The following is a 26,122-nucleotide window of genomic DNA, read 5'->3' on the forward strand; positions in this document are numbered from 1 at the left end:
TCATAGCCATGTTTGATGCTTGTGGTGTGCAATACCATGTTTTTAGAGAAATAATGGGTGTCTGTTCTGTATAAAAACTTAGTATATCGAGCCATTTTCAAGGTACATTCTGCATAAAATAGTATAGTCTGTTGCACTATTGATGCTATTACTAGGTCAGGCGCGCGGATCGAAAATTAATCATCAGGAGGGAATCTCTACAAGCATGTTAATTGTTGCAAAAGCAGACAAGAACTATTTTTTGTATTGTCGCATTTATTTCTAGAACACATTTTATCCACCAATTATTAATGAAGATAAAGTTTAGAATCAATAATCCTCTAGATTTATATTTGACTACAAATACCCAGATTCTATGAAATAGACTATAAACACGAGGCATGATTTTTACTGCGAAACTGAAAGGGTCAAATAAAATCACGTGGTCTAAAATTTAAATGACAATAACATTCGCAGGGGTGTCTGTGATAACGATCGAATTCTTTAAAGAGAAAAAATATTAAAAGAGATGTATACCAGTTACTCGTGTAAGAACTCAATATAAAATTTCCTGTAAAACACACAATGTATAAACACACATCTGACGTGCTTTTACAGAACCCCTAAACACACACACGTGATGAAGTGAAAATACCTTCCAAGTGCCTACTCGCATAACGTGATCGGAAGCATCCATGAATCATTGCACGTGCACCACACAAAGTAACACAATCATAATGACGATGTACAATTCAAAACAGAACTGTTAAATTTCTGATGATATTCATTTGAATACAGAGATCGACACATCACGTAACCTTCTGTCCTTAGTGGTGATCAAGGCGTCACCGATTAAACAGTTGCAAGAGGGTGTTTGCATTTAGCCGCCTACATGTATATAATCTTTCTTCTCGTTTTTTTTTAAATCTACCCTGTCCTTTTTGTCATCGGTGAGAAGACACTAAAGGGGCTACTCTGCCGAACACGCGCGTCCTCCCGGCAGATGGCGCCACTGAGGAGTACACGTGACTCTCGGGGGCGGGAATTACATTCAGTGGTTGGTACTCCATATCGGCAGGTATCGTCATATAGTGAGATTCCTCGTTACCGCTGCCTTTTGACCCCTCAGTCAGTTGTTCTTTGCTAGAAAACCAGGATGCATAATCATTCTCGTTTTCTTTGACACTTGGAGGGTTGTCTCTCGCTTTTCTGTGACGTCGATTTCTGCGAAAATGAACGGAACAGGTAATCATATCTTATGCATAGGTAGCAGGCTTGAAGTAATGCTAAATCTAATGGTAATGCATTGCAATGCATTACATGTTTTCAAAGTAATGCTAGTAATGTGTAATGCCTCAAAATTAGCATTACAAGTAATGCTAATGTAATGCATTACTTTCCAAAATCTAGTGTAATGCTGGCATTACATGGCATTACTTTGCATTACTATGCATATTTATGCATGTTCACTTTAAAAAATGTGATGAATAAATGAATAGTTGAAATTGAACTTGATTAAAAGAAAGATATAATTCTAATTAAGAAAAAACATGTTCTAATTGTACATGTTTTATTAAAAAAGGTTTTTTAAAATTCATTTTTGAATTGTTTATATTACTGAAGATAACAGCACAATTTCATAACTTTTTTTAAAAGATTGTTATTATTAAGAGTTTTTAATCATTTAAACAATTTACTCCAATTAGTTTGCACTTCAATAAGAAATGTGTCAACAACACACTATGCCTCCAGGATAACCTAAGTATCAAAACAATCTATTGTTATAAGAAGTACTAATGCTAAACACCCCAATCCCCTATGTCACAATAGAATAGGAGACAGACATGCACATTTAAAAGCAAAATGAATGCACTGTCAATCCATGATGAAAATCAATATCACTTCCAATATTATAACCCATTTGAAAATAATCTTACTTATTTTCTCTCCCTTTCTCTCTCTCTGTCTGTCTGTCTGTCTCTCTCTCTCTCTTGTATATTAATTACACTGTACATTAGTTTGGACTGATAGAAAATACAAGATTTATGTATTTAATCTATTATTGCACTTAATATATCCTAAGATAAAGATCGTCAAACAGTATTTTCCAGTCCAAGCTTTGACTGCTCCTGCAAAACATTTATTTAGTACAGCCCGGAAGATGGCTGCATTTAAAAGATGAACCCATTGAAACTTCGATCATAAAGTGCAACAGCAATCTTTTGTCTTAAAGTGTCCTCCGTAAAAAGAAATACGATTAAAATATATTAAGAAATATAACTGGGAAAAATCATCTGTTTATGAATTAATAAAATTTAGTGTCCAAAATTATACAGATTTGTGTAATCTGGAGATATATCTATATTTAGCTTTTAAAAACCGCAACATTATTTCATAAATTGTTTTTTGTTACGCATGTTATCCTGTGTCTCTATTTCATATCTGATATTGTATCATGTCAAATGTCTATAAATATCATTTTACTTATGTAATATGTTGTTCATATTGCCACAATATGATTATATATTGAGCAAATAAAGAATGACTCTTGGTTATTCATTGAATTTGAACCTGATACTGAGCATGAAGCTGTAGATATGTTAAAGAGTGTTGTATATTTAAAACATGTTTATACTCTTTATAAGCTTTACTTTAAAAAAAAAGTAATGGTAATGGTAATGCATTACTTTACTCATGTAATGGTAATGTAATGCATTACTTCAAGAAAATCAAGTAATGGTAATGGTAATTTAATGCCCAAATTCATGAAGTAATGGTAATGTAATGCATTACTTTACAATGTAATTCGCCCCAAGCCTGATAGGTAGGTACCAAATATTAAAACAATGTATAATAAGAATATACATGCAAAAAATTGAAGAAGGCAAGAGAGTATAATTTTTTTACAGATGTCAAGGAAGTATTCTTCCTGCCATTTACATGTTTTGCGTAATTTACAAGATAACAGACCATAGAACTAAAAAGCTTTTAAAGGTTATAGTTTGCGTTAACGTGTGTTTCTTTCATATTGTTCATACCTTTTAACCAGCACGCATATTATGACCAGTAAGACTAGGAATGAGAGCACCAGTGCAGCCCCAATGGACAGAATATGGACGGCACTCAGCCCAAGACCAAACACGGAGATCTCTGCAAAAACATGAAACACCATTCTCGTGAAAAATAAAGAAAGAAAAATGGAGTTTGTTGGTGTTTGTGAATATCTTGGCCGGTTATTTTACCATTTTTGTCCGGTTTCCATGGCAGTTCCTCTATTTCAGGCAGAGAGCGACTTGTGGATTCAAGCTGTGTCACGTGATCAGAGGTGGGCGGATCGGAGATGGACAGGTCGCGGAACACTGGCGCTCTGTCGTCTGTTGTTGTCTGGACCTTGTATTCTGTGATGGTCAGGGTTGTCAACAGGTCGCTTAGATCTGTAAGAAGTCACAGATGAAATACGAAATTTAAAGCAAAAGCTATGAACTAGACATCAAACGTCCGCCGCATACTTGCATACGGGCCTTGCATACCATTCAACTGTAATATTGTCAATTAAACCGTTTTGGTCTGTCTCTTTGAGTGTGTGTGTGTGGGGGGGGGGGGTGATTCGTGTACTAGTAAATATTAATCAAAGTACTGAAAGTACTCATAGGAGTTGAACTTGCATAAATTTAATTTCAGTAGTATGTTTGTAGTTCTACAATGTACATTAATAACTAGACAACATTGAGATGGTCACCACCTCAAAGGGCCCTGCTTAAATAATAGACTGTTACAATAGAATGAAAAGACTTTCAAAGAATTTTGCTTTGTCATTGACCCATAAGTTTGAAATTTTCCATCTTGCTAAGAACGTTTCTTTACAAATAAAGATACCAGTTTGAGACGATTCAATAAACACATAGATATAGCCGACTCTAGGGCCAGAAAAGGACCAATTTTCACAAATGATTCACTTATATTGCCTGAGAAAGCATCGTAGCAATGTGTTTTTAACACAAAAATAATTTGGCAGATCACATGGATTTAAATAAACATGTGTAGCATACTGACAAACGTGCTGATACAGCTCATCTTCATTTTTCAAACTGAAATCTATATCTCCTGAAGTCAAATCCAGAACTTCCTTTCAATTGAGATACTTTTACAAAATACTGATGAGTGCATTGGAAACACACTGACTTCCTCGAATCCATTCTGGAAATATATTAGAACCTTGGTGAAAATTACCAACCACACTTTTTTCAACATCACTGCTACCACAAGCACCTTTTTGTTGTTTCTTCCTTTCATTAGAACAAGAAGTTGATATATATCTCTTTGGCATATTGGTTTCAATTTTAAAAACAAAATTCCCTCATAATAAGTTGATACACTGAACATACACATATCAATACGCTCTTTCCTTTTATCGATGTATGTCAGAAAAATAACTGTTCTAGTCCCATGTCCTTGATTTGCATAAAATTCCTCTCTTTTTTGAAAGTTCGTCTCCAGAATGTTCATCTCTTTGTTTGTTCCATTTACCATTGGATGCTCAACTCTACGATTTAATCTCAATAATCAATGTTAATTTTTTCATCTCCATGTTTTTCAACTCTTGATAAGTTCTTTTTTTTTATTAAAATCAACATCACATTTTTTAGTTCAACCATACTTGCATTTGTTGTAAAGAGCAAAACTGAGTAAGATTTCTGGTATATAAGGGGTTTCAAATCAACCTTTTTTTATTTCACGGAATCAAAACCTGCCAACTCATAAAACCTTGCCTCTTACACCCTGCAGCACAATGATTTCACAGATCACTACCATGTACAGTCATAGTAAATACTTTTGCACAAATTAATAAATACCACTAATTACTTTCGAGATTCATTGCACTCAAGACTTCAATTATTATAACTTTCAGATTCGCAGACTAACAAAACACACTAAATATGGAACCCATAAATCACGACAAAAGTCTTTTTTTCAGGTTCATTCTAAAATATTCAAATAATAGATTCTTATATCATAGACATAAACGTAATCAGAAGATTTTACATTGGTCTTATTCTACCTAAACCACAAAACGAAAACACGTGAACATCGGCTTGCACATATACAGCTCTAATCTAACGGAATTTTAGTGAAAATACGAATTCGTGCAGTAAAACTTATTTCAGCATTTACCTTGACTTTGATAGGATTTGACAAAAACCTGATTTTCTTTTCTTCTCCTATAAGCAGTTTTCTTAGATCTTCTTCGAATGTAAACAAAACTTGATGACGCTATCGTGTATGAATATTTTAGTGTACGAAAAGTAAAACTAATTAATTTTCACGCGAAAACTTGTGAGGTATTCGTATACATGTACAATATACTCAGGGTATCTATTTATTAAAAGGTATAAAACAAACAAAGCACTATTTTTCATTACACTCTATACATTGCAAAGCTGTTTCGTGCCACCGTGTCCGTCTCGTCAAGAGCACTACTTTTAAAAGCACACTTCGTTACAAAATATAAACAAAAACAATAATTCATTATACTCCAGATATCAATCTAAAATTTAATAAGAATTTGAATAGAAAATATGAAATTGATATTATTAACATCATATTTATCTGTTTATCGTAGAACAGACTTGATTTGTCTTTATAATAAGCCCTAGCTGATACCTGAATAAATATTTGCATTTTTGTCATGCATCAAGACTGCATTGCAAAAAATGAAATTATTAAAATAAGAATGGAAAATGCTTCGATCATTTCTGTTACATATGAAACTCCACTGAGATCATTTTCGTCGGTTAAAGAAAATTTTGCAATATTCCACGGAACTTTTTGCGAATATACGCTTAACATTTGCGAATAAACGCATATTTCACGCAAAAATGACGCCAAACTTTCGCCAAAAAAAACCCCGCATAATTTTAGGCATTATACACGCATCAGAAAATTTGGTATCCTTCAACCTGTGTCCGATAATGAATAAAGAGCGTTTCAACGAAAATTGCTTCCTTCTGACTTCTGTTTGCTCTCCACCGAAGATATTTCAAAAATGTTCATTATGTAACTTCTATAGACAAATTCGTTACAGCGCAAACTTTGTTCAAATTAAAATTGTCTAAATAGCTTTCTGTGCATGGGAAATGACTTACACTTCCCCGTGGCATACATTTCTTACTTCCGTATTGATTATTTTACTTGGTTTTTTTTTTAAAATAGGGTTTGATACATCATTAAACATTTTTCACAATTTTGCCAAATAAGATCTATTGAATGATGTATGTAATAAATTCTAAAATGAATCGTTCTATATATACAAAGTCGTCGTAAAAAGTATTTTAATATCTATTGTATAGTATATTGCATCAAAATTCATCAAGTAATTTTTTTACTTCCAATTTCCTTATATTATGTTATATTAAAGTTTTTTTTTCAAAATATTATCCAGGCTGTCTTGATTTTTTTTATCAAGATGAACTTTCGCGTTTATTCGCAAAAGTAACGCGTTTATTCGCAAAAGTTTCCCGTTTATTCGCGATAATAATATTTTTTAAGGAAATGAGCTCAATAGGCTTTCGTAATGATAATGAAATCAAATCCTTTAAAGAAAAGGTAAAAAAAATCAATTAAAATAAGAAGTCAGAATCTTCCGAACTGATATTTACATATACGTTTATTTGTTCGAAGAAGACTTTAAATTAATCCTATACATGACTTATCACTAAGAAATAGTACAATTTGGACGGACATGGATTTACACATATGCATGCATTGTTACAATAAAACCTTCCTAAATCGTAAATTACGACTTCATAATCCGTTATAAAAAAAAAATTTCGTCACATAATACGGAAAAACGACTTTTGTATCATTAATACACCTGCGAACAACTTTTATCAGGTTATTATGGTTTTTTAAAAACCCTTTTTAATTTTGACGACACCAAATGGTTTTCGTGAGGAAAAAATGTTAATTTTAATTAAATTACATTTGCTGTTCAAATTCTTAAGCTAATGAAATAGAAAAAATGACTTTTTAAAACAAAACGTACCTGATGTGTTGTTACAAATGGAGGGCAGCAAGCTCCTACAATCACGGTAGCTAAAATTAACTCCAGTATCGGTACGAACCACAGTCTTGCATTTTGTTAGGAACCCTGAAAGTGTAGATAACGTTATATTTCTATATAAAAAAAGTAGAATTTTAATATGTCTTGCCGTACCCTCGCCTGTAAATAAAAAAAGAGGCATTCAAGCCTTGACGGTCACCTGAGTCCCATATCTCTGAAATTGAAATGTCAGAAAGTCTCAAGTTTGCATTTTAAGTTTTATTTTGAAGTCTAAACACTAATATGAGATTCATCTGACTGTTAACCTGCTTTTATTGATTCATGTTTGAAAAATATTCAAATATAAAAAGCGGGTTGGGGGTTCAAGAGTAAGAGGAATCTCTGATTATCTATACATTAGCTCCAGGGGCCAAATTTTGTTTTGGTTATAGAACACTTGCAGGCTTTTAATGGTCAATCTTTTCGTATATTCACAGTTTTATTTATAATGCACACAAAATGCATACAGCTTATTTCTACAATTAAATATACAGGGTGTTAAAGTAGATTGTCTAATATAGAACATGTATTTAATTCAATATTGCCCAGTGAAAATACCGTTTAATTTTCAAGATGAAGTTCAAATTGTTAATGTATGACACACATAATACTCTATATAAAAGTAAAAATACATGTTCAATATATGTCCGTCAATATATTTAAACCCCCCCCCCCCCCCCCCCAATGGATTTCACAATTTAGGTAGAGGATTCCATGGACATCATAACCATGCATTTTGGTTTTTCCCCAAATTTGTGGAAATAGAGAAAAAGATTTTTTGAAAATTTGTCTTTTTTCCTATTTAGCCCCATTTACGATGCCTTTGGGGTGGTAGAGCTATAAATTTCACAATTCCTCTTACTATAGAGATACTTCACACCAAAATTTTGCAACGATTAGGCTTTTAGTTTTTAAGAAGATGTTAAAATGTAAAATTGTTAACGTGAATATAATATTAACGCACGACGGGCGACGCACGACGACGGACGAAGACCAATTGCAATAGGTCACCTGAGTGACTCAGGTGATCTAAAAATCAAACAAAACACCCCAAAACAAAACACAACAATTGCATTGGTTTTATTCAAACAAAATATATCAACAATGTTGGTTTCGTCTTATCAAAATACTATAGAAGCACATATATTCATTGGGTTAAAACTTCGTTGTTTTTAAACCAAATAAAATATCGTTGTGATTTAATTCCGTCTTATCGTAATCTCAAAAATCTATCACGTATCAACACTGTTTATTATATAAATATTTGGGTAAAAAAAATTCGTCATGGATTTAATTTCGTTGAATAATCCTCCTAACGAAACTAACGAATTTAAATCCCCAACGAATATTAAGGGTATTAACCTGGTCTGTTGAAGTTCCTGATGATCATGGTTCTGTTGGTTGGAAACAGGGACCGGTTGTACAGTTCATTGATGTCCTGATACGACGTAATGGAAGCGACGTCATAGCCGTCTGCACACTGCACCGCCATTCTAGTCAAACTACTAGATTGCGAACGTTTGACTAAAATTAAAGTATGGAATGTGTAGCATTTAGTACCGTTCATATATGTACCCTAATTGGAACCACTACAACTCTAAACTTTTGAATTCATTTGAGTGGACATTGACTTACCACAGATGAAATCCAAGCTCTGTGAGAGCGATCTAAGAGTTTTTCCAATCTCCAAACGTGAACAATGCCCTAAAAAATTATTGCATTCCTTGAATTTACACATACAATGTAGTAACTAGTATATCATGAAACACGGAGAACTACATGTATGTATGCACGTCTATTTGCAATATTTAGGTGGTTTTTTTTTTACTATTTCTTAATTGGAAAATATGTACGTGTAAAGCTAAATATTATTATTGCACTAGGGCTATAAACTTGCAGCCCTATTTTGGTGACTTCACTTTCCAGGCGAGACCCAGATTCACCTGCCCCCCCCCCCCCCCCCGTTCAAGATTAAATTATATATATTATTTTACTGTCGTGTTGGATATATCGTACCTGTGTGGGGACATCCAAGTTCTACACGTTTTCCGCTGACCCAGTAACTCTGCCCAAGCTCCAAGATGCCGGGGTCTCTATTGACCAGCTCTCCATCCAAGTAACACGTCTGCACCGCTGTGTCATAGTCAATGGCTTCTCCTTGGGCCGAGCCTGTTTTGAATTCAATTATATATTGATATAAAATTTGTGCCAATTTGTCCACAAAAGAATTTATCTTTTTTTCTTTGAAAATGTGCGGATGCTATTCTCTGTTCAGTTTGATCACAGGCGCCTGACCTTAAAATATTTCTTTTAATGATAAAATTATTCCCTGTGCAATGATAAAATTATATAAGTAATATAAGCATAAGTGATAATTTCATAATTAAAAGAAATATTTTTTAACGTCAGGCGCCTGTCCCCGATTTTTGGAGCATAATTCTTTTAATTGACGAAAGAAAACTACTCTCACAAGAAAAGACATGCCGTGTATATTTTTTCAAAATTTTTCAAATAAATCAAAATATTGAATTTAGATAGATAAACCTTTGAAAATTCAATAAATAGTTTAAAGTAAGAGTATAACTGATATTAAAATTGGAAATTTTCGTGTTATCAATGATTTGGAAATAAAATAAAGAAAACAATAACAAACAATAAAAATAACAAAACAAACCAAACTATAGAATATTTTACAATTGAGAGCATTACTTTCAACATAAATAAAGGTTTTTATTCTAATCAATACGTAACTTACTTACCAAATATGAAAATAACACAAAGCGTTAAGCTAACAAAAATAGCAAAAAAGCTGAGCAAATACATCCTCCGAAATTAAGTTTCACGACTGATAATGATAATGATACACTGTGATTCATATCGCTATATGCGCAGGAAATGAAGTCACGTGATGCGTTTTGTTTCATCCCATCCCCGCCTCTTTCATAGATTTTATTTTTGTTTACATTTTATTAATCTGCATCATGACCAATACAATTAGTGATTCTCCTAGATTATCATTCCTAGTATTCGCTCAGCCTAATTAAAGTTTTAATCCTCTTATATACTGCCTATCTTGTATTTGTCTTATATACTGCATAATCTTGCATTTGATGGACGCATGATACAATTTCACTTTGTGTGGTGTATACTTTAAAACATGGAAAACGTATTAGACATATGATTATATTTCAGTCATTCTCGCAAAACATGACCCGAGGTGGCCCTAATATCTACATGTAGCAGCCACCCCCCCCCCCCCCCCCGCTTCGGCCCACCGCAAGAAACTCCAGCGTATGTCTATTATGTTTACGGAGTATACATCAGATTATAATCTAGACGTGTAAATATCTATAGACATATCTAAGACAAACGTCCTTCTATGAAGTGGTCACTTCACAGTCAGGGGAGACAACAAAGTGTCTGCTTTTTTGTGATCTTTATCTTTACTGATGTGCTTTATATATGGGACACTGTCATTGTGACGGATGCTGAGTCACAAGTACTCTACTTCCTCCTTATCATCGCACTGATACTAAAACAGCAAGTCCTTATTTCCGTTCTATTCATTATAACTTTTTTTTAAAATCTCTGATAATCAGAAACATGCATGTGTGCTGTAGTCTCAGAATTCCTGCAAACAAGGCCAGGTTGTTCCTCTAGTACCCCTCAATGGCCACATAATAGCGATTCTCACGGTCCCAGGCATTTATCAGAAATTCCAAGGAAATTAAATAATGCTTTTGTATTTGTATGACTCTTTCCAAAAATATTCAAGCACAATGAATGCTATTCTCAACAAGAGTGCAAATTCATTTTATATCATTTTCATAAATAAACTCTTGCATATAAAAAAAAAAAAATCTTGTTATTAACACAAGTTTTTAATATAATCTTTGATAACAAATATCACATAGAGTAAGATATGAAATGTTTTGTGTATTTCCTCGCTGAGATCCCTGTTACGGAATGTGAATTGTGTCATGACCCACTGCCAATCTGCTCAAGAAGGGTCACCTGTAAAAATAACAATGGAATGTTAAACCTGCCCAAAGTGAATCCAAATATATGTGCAGTCTTTTAAACTATGAGTTTGGCGAATATAAATATAATGTATTTACTATTTAATTTGCATAAGGCTTTTCTTTTTTTAAATTCAAAGATTAATACCTAGTACATTTTATCCAATATAATTTCTGCTTGGTTGTTTTTTTTTGTTTTTTTTTAAATTGAAATAATTGCAAAAAAAGTGAAAAATTGGTCATAATGAAAAATCTTGGATACTTTATTACTCATGGATAACCTCTGTTATTTAGGCAATTTCGTCACATATGATCCACATACATGTATGTGGCAAAGTTGCCTATGTACTTATTGAATACTGATTAAGCTGACCTTATCTTTGAGTTGTTGACATCGTTGTAAGGCTAAGGTAAACAACATCAGTGCCTCGTTCAACCACTGAACAGAGCACTCAACCTAAAACACAGAGGTACAAGAAGTAAGTCGTACTCCCCAACATTGTCACAGAGTGGATATATTTTACAACTAAGTCAAAACAGAATGAGCAAATTACTGAACACAGCAATCAATCTACAACACAGAGGGGTTCCAAAATGACAAGAATTTAGGTCATAATACCCAGCATTATCATTTATTTTATAAATAATTTAAAAGAAATTTAAATATCTTTATAAGTTATGACATTTTCCATATGTTTACTAATGCCTAAAATTAAGAACATATTTGTATTCTTTAAACTCTGCATTATTATCTGATAGGAAACATACCTGATTTCTGGATATGATATCCGCCTGATGTGTGGAGGCATTGATACCAAGATGATACACAGAGAGAATTAGTTTGGAGGCATGAACATAAAAACTTAAAGCTACATCATTTGGCACAGAGGGGCGAAGAGTTTGCTGCAAGAAAAGCCAGGAACGGAATTTTCGAGTTCATAATTCTTGTAATTACACAAAATTGTAAGACTATTTGTATATTAAAGCTATAATCACTCCCCAGTTAGGTTTGCTTTTGTTACATTTTCTTATTATATTTAATCTGAACAAATCAAGATGTTGACATATCAACATGAATCACATTATAATCCTATCAATTACATATGTGCACAACTTTATGTTGCAAGCTCTCTGATCAATGTCTTACCATATTTCGGTTATACACCAGATCTTCTAAGGATTTTCTTTTCGGGAAGGCCAAGGCTGAACGACCCTGGTTAAGGCTGTCAATCACTTTATCCAAAAGCTACAAGAATATCAAAGTTCTCTTATTATGTCGTTTTTTCTAAATCAAAAATCCAAAAGCCACAACAAATTTGCATTTGACTTCATAATGTCATTGTGTCAGCATACCATAAGGAAGAGACATGCTTCCCAGAATTGTAAAAGGGTTTTTCATCACAAAGCATCATGTTTTGCTGCTTAAATCCATTGAAAAGTAACTGAAGTATCCAACTTTTACCCTATATGTAGTGAGTTTAAACAGTGTAGTCAAAGTGAGGTGTGTATTACAATGTAGATACTCACAAGTGTAACCTGTGTACAGGATGTGTAACCTTGCCTTTCCTCCTGTTCTTCTATAGTGTTAATGGCACTGTACAAGAAATTTGTGGCATCTTGGACCTGACAATCAAATAAAATGGACATTATTGAACTGAACTTTGCTTTTTAATTTTCTGTGATTGAGGTTGTGTAAAGGACCTGCTAGATTTCCTGAAATCAATTAAAAATTCATATCTTGACTAAAACACAGCATTTCTGTACAATTCCCACCTGCTGAAGCTTCCAGGAAATTTCTGGATTAATTGTTGTCTTGTACGTGTGGTTATCTTTGCCTTGTTTGTGTTTAAAGCTGATATCCTACAAGTAAAAACTTTCTAGTATGTGTCATCAAAGACATATCTCTTTTTGAATGTTTTAACTTTAATTTACCTTGTGTTACCTAATCTTCATTAAAACAGTTCTGTAAATTAAGGAGTTTGTTCAATGACACGGCTTACCCCTTCCGAGATCCGATCCCCAACCAGAGTGACCATGCACTTCACGGAACCATTACTGCCACTGAGTATATAACCAGCTCTCAATTAATGCCAATTTAAACCAACTTTTATTTGTTAGGTACACAAGATTTTTATTGCTATTAACCATTTCTTTTAAGTCTTTTGTATTTTTTTCTCAGATGATAAATGCAAGCTTGGTCAACAAAATTAGCCACTGCAAACCAAATCTTGAAGTAAATCTATATTGAAAAAAGTTTGTTTACGCCATATCAACAAAGACAAAAAAAAAAATCACTTCTTTCAGAGAAAGTTTAAAGAAAAGCATGAGATCAAAGCAAGGATTATTTACAAGTTAATCGAATAAGACACTTTCACAGATAACAAACAAGTAAAGTAGACGTACTTAGCACTGTTCAGCAGCAGTCTTTGGGAGGTAACCATACATTTGTTTTCATCTGAAAAATACAAAGGCTGCAATTTATTATACGAGATACAAAGAGTTTGCATCAATTAATCAAATTTCCACTATTTGCAATTTCAATTCAATGTTTATCGCATGATAGAAATTATTTTGGTAGACACAGGTACTAAATCAATGCATACCATGTCCAGGTCTTGAAGGGAAGAGTCGGGAACACTCCTAGCAATACAAAACAACATTTGTCTATTATATTTTTCAATCCTTGGGTACTGATAGTGATGCAAATTTAAATATAAATACTGTTAAACTTGGTTATAGCAAAGACCTAAGGAAACTGAGGATTTACTACGGTACATGTTATCTGTAATTCGTAATTCGTTATAATATTAATGAATATCAGTTTACATATTGTAACTTGTAAGCTAGAGTATCTATATTGAAATATACAAGGAGGTACTCCCCACCCCCATTTTATTTTCGCTCTTTTGCCAGGCAAAATAAGGACTTTTCCAATGTCTCAAATTATCTCTCTTTAAACACAACCTTGTCTGGGCGAATTCAAGGAGGAGCAAAACTGTTTGCAAGTGTAGAAGAGTGAAAGCTAAATGGGGCGATCATTGTGATGTTAAACAAGAGGCCCATGGGCCACATCACTCACCTGAGGAAAAATAGGTATGATAAAATCAGCTTAATGGAGTCATAATACAAACTATCTGGACAATGTACAATAATACATGTAGATCCTGTATAAATGAAATCCATTCCCCCCCCCCCTGGATATTCTTAGGTTTATAATCATTAGTGCCTTTTATAACAGTATGATTTTATAGTCATATCACATGTTGAGTATTGCAGTTCTCAAAAAAATCCTTAACAATTGTTTATATATGGGATATAAACCTACATCAAACTCTGAACCTTCTTGTGAGGCCGAAGAATTGTCCTGGGGCCAAAGTCTTAACAATTATAAAAAATCATCTGGCCGATTAGTTTCTGAGAAGAAGATTTTTCAAGATTTACTCTACATATTCTTATGTAAAGCTTTGACCCCCCCCCCCAATCAATTGTGGCCCCACCCTACTCCTGGGGGTGTCATTATTTTCACAACTTTGAATCTACACTACCTGAGGATGCTTTCACACAAACTTCAGCTTTCCTGGCTGATTAGTTTCTGAGAAGAAGATTTTTAAAGATTTACTCTATATATTCCGATGTAAAACTTCGACCCCCTCCCCCTTGTGGTCCAACCCTACCCCCAGGGGTCATGATTTTCACAACTTTGAATCTACACTACTTAAGGATGCTTTCATACAATATTCAGAAGAGAAGAAGATTTTTGAAAATTTCTCATAAATTTCTTATTATCTCCCTTTGCAAAAGGGCGTGGTCCTTAATTTTCACAAATTTAAATCCCCTTAGGCTAAGGATGCTTTGTGCCAAGTTTGGTTGAAATTGGTCCAGTGGTTCTTGAGAAGATGTTGAAAATGAGAAAAGTTTACAGACAAATGGATGGACGGACGGACAGACGGACGACAGATAAATTGTGATCAGAATAGCTCACTTAAGCTTTCAGCTCAGGTGAGCTAAAAATGTTAAAAATGCATGAAGCTTATCTGTTTTTTCTTTACCATCCAATTTTGGAACAGATATTCATTTGACTATATAATATCAGTAAATATCTCATGTCAGAGTTTATATCCATGATTTTTTTTTTACATGTAAGTAATTGTAATGAATGTTGACAGGGATCAGAACTTGCTATATCTATGGATTTATTATCCAACTGTCGTCATACAAATCAAACTATATTTCCAGCTTATTCTTATCAGAGTCTTTAAATATATGTCATTAATCAACAGTAATATTAATACCGAGCGCAGCGAGAGGCGGGCGAAGCCCGCCTCGCGAAGCGAGGATTAATGGTAACACGTATATATAAGAAAATTAGTGAAATATGAAAGTTGAATCAGGGGTACTAAGGCCAAAAAAAAATTCTTCCAGCCATGGGCGCCGCCATATTGGCAGCCATTTTGTTTTTTAAAAGTTAGTTCGATCATTGATTGACTGGCACTTATCGATGTTTATTGCCCCTAAACTCGATTAAAATGTTCCAGTGTTTCAAAAGAAGGTAATTTGAATTAAAAGAAATAAAAGAGGACATCAGATAAGTTTCAATAGTGCTTCAGTCAAGAAACACGACTAGATCTATGTATGTCTTATCAAGTTATCAGATGGAAAATAAAAACATTAACATCAAGGAACTGATCTTTTGGGTACTGAATAAAATATTCGATTTTATTACCGGGGCATTTATTTGAATTAAAGTGATAAACAATGAAAGAATAAATAAAAAAAAAATATTTCGGAATAACGTAACTCTCTTCGGCTATTTCCGAAGACAAAGCAAGTACGTTTTACATCTGAAACATGACGTCATAATTAGACTGAGCACGCGACGTTTCGTTAAATTTTGGCTAATGATTTGAGTAGGCGAATCCTACTGTGTGCGTTTAAAATAAATTTTATTCTATAAAAATCAAACTGCACTGTGTTAAATCTGCGCTTGGTCCAATGGTCACACCGTTTACATATTACTTACCAACAATATGCTACTAATTTCCTCCAAAACCTTGTGAACTTGGTCCCTTAATAGCCAGTCTAGTTCATGTCTCTGTAATAAGGGATGAATTAAAAGTATCTATTGTAAAAGCAGAAATATTAGTTGGAGATATAATTTAAATTTTGTGTTTTTCATAACATTTACAAAAATTTGTATGACACTATATGGTAAGTTGATAAATGAGATTTTTTTTAAAGCAAAATTTGGTAAATATGTCTTCTATATTAAGCACTTTTTATATTTACTTTAAATCTCATATAAAGAGACTCTTCAAAGCTACAATTAAAATGTTTATCTTGTTAAAAAAAAATTATTTGTAATATTTTAAAGGGACTTGGACACGATTTAAGTGCAAATTTTTCAAAATTTATTTTCACAATTTTATTGTCTATATATAGTAATGGTTATTAATAATATGGATGTTTTCGATGCTTTGTCAAAATTTGAAAGTCAAATTAGAGTTACCGGTACAAGAGAGTTACAGAGGTTAGAATTCTTTGTTTTGTAAACAAAGCTCGGGTCTTGTTATTGTTTACATATGCATTGTATTGGTATAAGTTTCTCTCTAGTGTTGCTTTTTGTTGTTGATAGAAGAAATTAGGAACACATTAAATCAGTTTATCTTGTTGCCACAAGTTATTTTGTCAAATACATGTAAATAATAATTTCTTCTTTCCTCTGTATTTCGCTTGTAACTTGATTTCTAGCATTAAAATGTTGGTGAATCATTCAAAATACACAAATAGATCATTTGATACAGAAAAATTTAATATCAAATCTTTCATCTCAAATAGTGTCTAGGTCCCTTTAAATAAAATGACATTTTTTTATATGACAACTTTTACTTCTATTCAACTCTTTCATTTAAACCCCTGAAACTAAGTTTTTTTTTCTATCACAAACAAAATTTTATCCCCTTCCCAATAAAAAATTCTGCTTCAATCTACAGTTTTTCGTCTTCTGGAAATAAAGCTGTTTGCTATGGTGTTCCGATGGGGCCACTTCGACCTTCGCACTTTGGCCTTTAGGTCGAGGTGCGAGAGTGCGAAGTTGCGAAGGCGAAAGTGCGAAGGCGAAAGTGCGAAGATGCGATGGCGAAGCGCAAAGATGCGAAGGCGAAAGTGCGAAGGCGAAGAAGCGATACTACTATCGCACCTTCGCCATCGCAACTTCGCACTCTCGCCTTCGCATCTTCGCAATTTTGCCTTCGCCTTTTTATAATTGTGGAGCTCTCTATCGTTTAAAGACAATTTTAGCTGTATAAAAGGACATCTGAGGCAGACGATGAACTTTTTAGAATTTATTTTCAACAGCTTGCGCAGATCCATAACTTTTTCTAGGAGGGGTGGTGGATGAATAATTATATTTGTGGGGGGCGGGGGAGGGTTCCGAGACATATTTTGGAGATTTTATTATTATAATATATAATTAATAAAACTAAATTGTCCGGGGGGATGAGATGCGGACCCTCTCTCCCCCTTTACAGCATGTGTGAAGTTATTAATATTGAGTTTTCCAGGGGGCGGACCCCCTCCCCCCCCCCCCCCCCCCCCTAGATCCATACATCAGCAAGGAGTGTCGCATAATGAAATTAGAATTTAACTGTGTTTGATCCACGGTAAACAGACAGCTTGTAAGTGACAGAAGCCTGGAAGTGCATATGTATACATTATGGCGGACATTACATTTTATATGGAGTATATTTAATGATTAGACATAGCCAGCACTGGTAAACATATATGTCACATATACACATTAAACTATTTATAAACATTCATAGTAAGCACAATGGCCTAGCGCATGCGTACCAATGATATCATGGATTAATTGGAAAACCTTGGCGAGTACGGTATCTGCATCAAATTCTATGTAATCGGCCGAGACTTTCTGAATGCTATCAAAAAAGGCGAAGGCGAAAGTGCGAAGTTGCGAAGGCGAAGGAGCGATAGTAGTATCGCTCATTCGCCTTCGCCATCGCATCTTCGCGCTTCGCCGTCGCATCTTCGCACTTTCGCTCCTTCGCCGTCACACTCTCGCCTTCGCAACTTCGCACTCTCGCATCTTCGACCTAAAGGCGAAAGTGCGAAGGTCGAAGTCGCCCCATAGGAACACCATAGTTTGCTTTTTTAACAGGAGAAATTTGTGGAATTCATAATAGAAAACATTTTATAATATTATAATATTAATTTCTATATAATATTTAGTATCTTTATACATTATATCTGTTCTGAGCCAGATGAGATCATGTATTAGGCCCTAAAAAGTGGGCGTTATCAAAATGTGTCATCACCCAACGGCAATGTTATTCATTAGATTCAGCGCATGACAACCTTATTGCGATATGTTCTGGATCAGTCATAATCAATTCATAAAAGTTCACTTCTTTGACTAACGTCGAAACTTTTAAAAACCATTCCTCAGCTGTTCCTTAGTGCGAATATCAACAATTGCTCACAATAAGACCAGATTCGTAAAGAAAAGTAGAAAATTAAATAACATGAACTGTTATTTATAGTTAAAGTCTGGCCCTATTGGGAACGATGATAAACATCGTTTGCTAATTACGTAGTTTGACACGTTACCAAAGTTTGTATTTCTGGATCCTCTTTCCTCTTGACGTCCATGTCAGTGTGTGTTAAACCTAATCTACCTCCTTCAGTAGAGAGCTTTTCTTAGAGAACTTTGCTGGTGGATCTATGATCTAACGTAAAGCATATTTATTTTTGAGAAGGTGGAAAAACCACTTCACAACGATATAGCAAATAAAATTTGCACTTTTATGAATCATTAAATGCGTATTAACTTAACTTAATGTAATACACAGTTTACATGATCAGTAATCTTGTACAAGATCAGATTGTTTTCCTATTTCTTTATATCTTAAGGAGATAAATATAGTCAGTTAGTCTAAAAATGACCGTGACCACTAGGCCCTCTTAAAGGTATTTTTTAAAGGCCCTGCTCTGCTGATGACGGATCAGTCTGTCCGTCCAATACCACATGTCCTGAACATATTTCTCAACCTGTCCCAATGATCTGGCTCATATTTCACCAACAGAGTGCCTTGTGGGTGAAGGGTGTACAGTCACCTTGAACCAGGTTTCTAAGTCAAGGTCAAGTCAAACCTCTGTTTTCAATGTTACCTTTCAAGACCATGTATAATTATGTATGATCTCTACTTTTGGCTTATATTTCACATAAATAGTGCTTGTGGGGTAAGGGTGTGCAGTAACTTTGAACCAGGTTTCCAGTCCAATGTGAAAGTCAAAGCAGTTTTCTTTAAATTCCACTGTTGGATCATTATTCTCTCCCTTTTGCCCAATCTTGCCAAAAGACTGCTTTAGGTTATTTAAAGGAGTTTGAAATGACCTTGAGTAAAGTCTCGTAAAATCTTTCCTGACCTCATTGAAGACGATCACAACCTCAGTGACGTCAAATTCCAAATATCCATAAAAAGACCTCGTGCAGACTATTGGTACACAACAAACAAAACATTGATGCTATGTCTCGTTGATTCAAATTTGGAAGCAGGCATCGATAAAAGGTTATCTTTACAAAACCTCTGCATTTGCATACATTAACATACCCCAGCCAATCACAGACATGCTTTTATCTGTTTTGGAGAGGTGTAACTTTTCAATTCTAGAGGTCATATAGAAAACAAGCATGAATGAATTTTTCTATCCTCTTTGTGAAGAGTTCCAATAAATTTTTTCCAATAGCCCTTTCCTGGTTTTCAGAAATAAAGGTTGTGTGAAGATGACATATCAATGTGTAAGGAGAAGGGGGGGGGGGGTTAATCAGACTAGTCTTGTGGAACAAAACATGAATTATTGAATTCGCTATACTGATTATCATAAATTCATTATACAGCTAACACAAATTAGTTATAGTGAATTGCAGTCATAGTGGAGTAAATTCACTGGTCCCTAGGACTTCGCTTTAACCCAAGTTTTACTGTATAGGTTTTAAATTAACTCATGACCATCTCAGATGTATAAATAAAGTGATATATCTGTTGATATATCAATATCATACCTACCATCCAATCCCTCAACAAAATCCCCTACAGTAACTTCTTTACAATTATTGCTATTTTTTATGTCAATACCATGATTTAGCTACCTGAGAAGTACAATCTTCACAGAGCCGGAGGCGAGGTAAATAGTGTACTTCTCAGGTAGCTAAATCATTTTATAGATAAAAAAAAACCCAGCAATATAATTATTTTATTATATGATTCAGCGACAAATTGATACAGATATATAAATTTGAGTGTTTTCAAGCGAAGACTTTATTTTGAAGCCATAGTCGAGAAATGCGATATTTCATTGGAAGATCTATTTTTAGTCCAATGTAGAGGAAATCAAATTTTATATTGACCTTGATCATGTGCAGGTGAATATAATGTTCTTTTTTTCTACATTGTTGGATATCATCCAATCAGAGAGCTAGGAATTACTCAATCATAAAATCAAAATGTTTTCTGTCAAAAACTGTGAGCAAAAGATTTGAGTAAGATACAAATATTTATTAACAAAAACATAAACACTAAAATCTGCTTCTCAGCTTCATTTATATCTAGCTTTCCGCTTTCCTTTCACGGAAATAAGATTGTCATCTGAAAAGATAAATCATATACTGTTGTTAAAATAAATCCATTTCACAAAAAAAGAACATTTTATTAAAAATGTTTTTTGAGAAACTAAATTTTTTTTGGCACTTTCTGGCAAAGCAATTACACTTTCTGGACTCTGTTGAGTTCTTTATAAATCATTTATCATTTTAATATTATCAAATGAATTACATGCAAACAATTTTTTTCTCAATAGACATAACTCTTGTACAACGGTTTCCACAAAACCGTTGTCTGGCTAATTTGTACTTACTAGTCATTCTTGGGATTTTCCCTCCATACAATCTCTGCTGTTTAAATAGCTTGGCCTTCTCTATTGATGACAACACTTTTTTCTTGGTCTCTTTAATTTTTTCTACACAAACTCCTCCCAATCTGTAAAAGACAATTATCAAATGTCATAAACTGTAACTAACTTTTATTTGTGTGCAAAATTTTTTAGTGGATTCATTAGAGCCTCATTGTTGTGAATATTTCCCGCCACAAACCAGTACCAGTACTCAAATATCTCTGGTATTTTTTCCCCATGAAATCTACATCATAATCTTAAAAATCAAAGTACTGAAGTACTGACGGGAGTTGATTTTATCAATTATCATTTATGCAAAATCAAAGATATGTGATTTTGCATGGCAAGTAGTATCAGTAATCAAAATCGCTCGGCTGTCTCCGTTTATCTCCCACAAGCAAGAGAGACTCTGTTTGTCGGATATTAACGGAGCCAGCCAATCGCTGGTTGAACGAGACTACATTGAACTCTAGCGTAGGAATACATATGACTTTCAAAAATATCTAAACTGTTTGTACAATTTAAAATCTAACTATTTTCATGGTATAAATAAATAAGTTTTCTTGAAAAACAATGCTACAGAATACATAGCATCGAATTTATCGATTATTTTCAAGAACTAAATGTTGTCAGCAGTATAATTGATTTGTGCTTAGGTCCAAACACTGTTTCACTTTTGCTTTGCCTGAGTAAGTGCATAGGAGAGTTGATTAAAATCAACTCCCAATAAATCGATGCAAACCAGTTTATTTCGGTGATCACAAATAAAAGTGGTCTACAGTATTCTAATGTCATTGTAACCAAACTCAACCTTGCAAATAGCTGCAATAATGTAGCTCTCTTCAATGCTTTTTATCTGGTGTTTCCCGAATCAAACAGGAAATAGAGAGGAAAACATTATCACTGCTTCTTTGCAATAATCTAAAAGTTTACTTTTCTCTTTTATCAAAACCAAATTTATATTTATGTACATTATGCATCACACCAGCTGCTGCAATTAAAGATATCTGATTACCCTAACATTTATATTATTAACATTCAGTAGCATGGCAATGCCAAAATTTACTTATTTCAAGGTAAATACATGTACCCAGCTTTTTTAAAGTTTTTATAAAACATACACTGTAGCTCATTTGTGAGGAAAAAAAACAGAGCTTAATGTGATGTCAGTTATCTTTAAATGAAACAAAACACAGCTTCCATATAGAAGTCAAAATTCCATACCTGTTGTCCAGGGGGATAAAATCATCACCAACATCAAAGTCCTCTTCAGTATCTGCAAAGCTTTCTTCATCTGGTGAAGAAAAAGTTAATATCTGAAACTTCAATAGGATCTTGATAAAAGTTCATATAAAAACTGGGACATAGCTAAAAGATTTATCTCTTTGTGGTTAACATGTGTATACATAAAATGTGATGACTATTAAGGGGAACAGTCTCAATAATATGGTTAGACAGTGATCCTCTTATAAAAAGACTCCCAATTTGAAGCACTATAATATCCTATTGTTTGAAGGGAGGATTACCGGTACATAGACAACTGATCCAATTCATGTCAATTTGTACTTGACTATCTTTTGAAAACATGGACTTCATACATACATGGGAGAAATCCTGTACCTATACCAGAGTACAAAGAAATAGTTTATTGTTTTCAACAACACCCAGAAGATCCATCTTTACAGTGCATTGACTGAGATAAACTCTTTAATTATTGCTTTTTTTTCAAGATTAAATACTGTAAGAGTGGTTATTTAGACATGGGCGAAATTTATTCTACATGTACTCTGTCCCAAGTTTCTGCTTCCACCACATTTTCTTTATATCTCAATAATCATAAATACCTTTGCGCCTGAACTACATTCGTTCACTGGAATGAAAAGAGCCCAGATTATCTGTTTTGAAATGCCTCCTCTACCACTTCAGGTTTCAATACAGAACCAAAATTAGAAAGTCTATTAAGGGGATTTTGCATTCTACAAAACATTATAGTACCCCAAATTATAACATTAAAAATTGTGCGAGGTGACCCAAGTACTTCCAAATGGAGAAAAGATGTAAACATTTCCAATTTTGAATCTCTGTATGGTGTTTTATTTTGTTCCTGTAAAATTCTCCAGGTAAAAACATATGATCTGTCAACGAAGAAATCTTTTTTTCCTATTTATTGATTTAAACTGTACTTCATTGACAAGTATGTTTAATTTAATCATCAAAAAGTGATGGAAGCAATAACATGGGACGGACTTTAGTTAAGTGGTAAGCTTAAAGTCCCATAAAAAAAAGTCTGGCATATGGTTAGAAAAATCAAAACTTTAGTGTTGTAATCATGTATCGAGGTATTTAGAACAATTTTAAAAAGAGCTTCGACTTTGGGTAGTTAAGTCAAACGGCAATGTGAAGTAGGCCTGTCTATTTCATTAAAGGCCACTTAGCCATGGCTCTTTGAAATCAACAGGATTTGTCTGGCTTTTGAGTGAAGACTACGCAACCGGGGTATATTTCGCTTGAAACCAGCATCATTTTTACTTTTTTTGATGCAAGAAATAGATCGTTACATCCTACTAAAAGTCTAAGGTCTTGTTAAAATGGTTCTAATGCCAATGCATATTGTTTGACTATACTACTTAACCACCAGATAATATTTTACCTTCTGAATTTTTTTCTTGTTTGCTCTCTTCTTCCTTGGCTGCCTTTCTCTTCAGAACATTTGATTTTGGTACAGAATCTGGGAGATCATCAAAAAAATCTTCGGACAATCTTTTTTTGGCAAGAGCTTCTAGTTTCTTTTGCTGTAGGCAGATAAAATAAATGTAAAAGATGGTTGCTAAAATCTTTTCAAAATATTACATGGGTATTCGATGTAAATTACAACCAATTAAATTTTCTTTTCTTTAGAAAAATTTTTGCAAATTAAACAAGCATAGATGGGTTTTATTTCTCACCTTTTGAATTTTAAACTGTTCATCTATCTGTCGCCGTTTATCTTTTAATTTCTGTTTGTTCTGTCCAATTTGCTGAAGAGCCGTCTTCATCTGCTGCAGTGCTGCCTCGCGACCGGAGGAAAATGAAACAGCCTCAGGAACTTCATCATCATCTTCTTCCCCCTCCTCCTCTAATACCACCTCCTCATCTTCCTCATCATCATCTTGAGGTACTCTTCTTTTGCTCAGTGTAATATCTTCTGTATAAATCAAATAAATTTGGGTTTTTTTATTCTTCCAAAAAAACAAACCCCACAATGTTATTAAAGTGATCTTTCTTTTTAACTGGAGCTGTTCAATGGTGGTCTGTGCACAACAAATGTATGATACTGTATCACATAAGTGTGCTCCACAGACAGTGTGTACAAACAGAGGAAGTTTGAGTTGTATTTGCACATTGGTCAAAGAAATTTTTATGAGACCAAGTAAAAAATTCAAAATTACCAATAATCATTTGCAGAGCTTAGCAACATGGAAAACGAAGCATTTCTTACCAAAATTCTTACCTGTAAATTGTAAACATCTTTTTTCATTTAAAAATAAAAAATGCTTTAAAAACATTAAAGTAAGTAACACATATGCTTACTTAAAAAATTGTTTCCTCCCTGAATTTATTTATCTATGAGAACTAATGATGATTGAAGTAGAAATGTATATCTTTTTGTTATTATTTTTTAAGAATGTCATGCATTGAAAAGATGAATAAAACAATTTAATTAATTTTAGGTAATGGTTTGCATTAATTTTTTTTTAATCTCTTTTCTTGGCAAATTGTTTGAAGCATATTGCTCTACTAACATGTTGTGACTTAGCATGTGACCTTTAGCATAATTAATAAATATTTAACATATAATTATGATTTGAGAAAGCAAGCAGATCGTACTGTCTGCGTTTCAAACCATAAAAATCTGCGCTCGGCCCAACTGTCACACCGTTTACATATTATGATACCAAATTGTATACCCTATTGAGCAATCAAGCAAGCTATTGAATTCAAAACTTCAATAAATTTATCCTGCTCGAAGACCCATTTGGGTGATAAGTCTCAGTCTGTTTAAATCAATTTTGTTTTTCCTCTGTCTAAAAGTTGATGCCATATAGATGCTGTTTGGTTTTCGGTATGTTATTATTAATCAATATAAAAAAAAATTCTGTTCAGGCTGTTGCACAGCTGATCAAGTAATTGTCTGTTACCGGAAGGAATCGCTGCTCACTATAGAATTTGAATACCCACCATTGTCTTCGATACTTGATTCGTCTGAATCACTTTCATTCTCTGGAAAAAGAACAGAGTCGTATTGTTCAGTCAATTCTCGGGCTTTACGCCGTCGAAACATCGTGGTACTTTGAAAACAGCAATGGTTTACGGTACCTAGTTTCGGTTTTCGGCATAGATTTTTAGTTAAGTTGTACAAAATATTATTCCATCTGCGCCAGCTGAAGCGAATAACAGCGTTTTATTTTTCTTGAGAACATGATTTTATATTGAAAGTTCACTTAAGGACGTTGTTTACTCAGGGTTTGAGCACAGGGGCTTGGTTGTTGGATAGTGAATTTCCTAATTATTTGTTCCCGAAGAAAAAAATGATTAAAATTGGTAATCTTATGTGTATTTCTGTGTATTGCAATAAATAAATTCACTGAAATCCCCCGTTTCAGTCATGTTAAAAAAGTGTATTCAATGTACATTAAAAAAAGTAAATGGACGACACTCGCCATCTTGGATTTATAGGGGGTCCTCGTTTCAAGCTATGTTTTAAACAAGTTCTTCCGTTTCTCCAACGATTTCTGACGAGATCTAGGTTGGAAAATGTTAAAATGACTTATTTCTATCGTCTGGCTACATCTGTACGCTGCATAATAAACACATCGTTCCGAAATGTACTAGATACTTGCCAAACTTATCGAAAGCAACGGAAGTTTATTTTTGAGTGACGTAAATTCTCCATATAATCACTGAGATGATCCGAAAATGTATGATAAATCTAGAGAGAGCAAAAATTCCGCGAAAAGTTGTCCTCTTGGTTTATCCAATGCTTTCGGATCTCCTCAGTGATTACATGGGGAGTTTGCAT

General features: G+C 33.8%; 1 protein-coding gene across 1 annotated transcript; it reads right to left on the minus strand.

Moving 5' to 3' along the window:
• Positions 1 to 467: 467 nt before the first annotated feature.
• LOC128189763 (uncharacterized) lies at positions 468 to 25,517 on the minus strand. Its single transcript, XM_052861512.1, has 18 exons — positions 25,282 to 25,517; positions 24,009 to 24,247; positions 23,714 to 23,855; positions 22,288 to 22,357; positions 21,024 to 21,149; positions 19,540 to 19,597; positions 12,871 to 12,957; positions 12,625 to 12,720; positions 12,245 to 12,343; positions 11,471 to 11,554; positions 11,068 to 11,092; positions 9,095 to 9,247; positions 8,714 to 8,782; positions 8,441 to 8,602; positions 7,022 to 7,126; positions 3,222 to 3,413; positions 3,018 to 3,129; positions 468 to 1,203 (listed from the first exon to the last, which is right to left on the minus strand). Exons 1-18 carry the CDS (start codon positions 25,382 to 25,384, stop codon positions 924 to 926), a joined length of 2,202 nt encoding a protein of 733 aa, XP_052717472.1. The 5' UTR covers positions 25,385 to 25,517; the 3' UTR covers positions 468 to 923.
• Between the last annotated feature and the right edge of the window lie 605 nt (positions 25,518 to 26,122).

Source organism: Crassostrea angulata, chromosome 6 (assembly GCF_025612915.1).
Source record: "Crassostrea angulata isolate pt1a10 chromosome 6, ASM2561291v2, whole genome shotgun sequence".
Classification (NCBI taxonomy): Eukaryota; Metazoa; Mollusca; class Bivalvia; order Ostreida; family Ostreidae; genus Magallana; species Magallana angulata.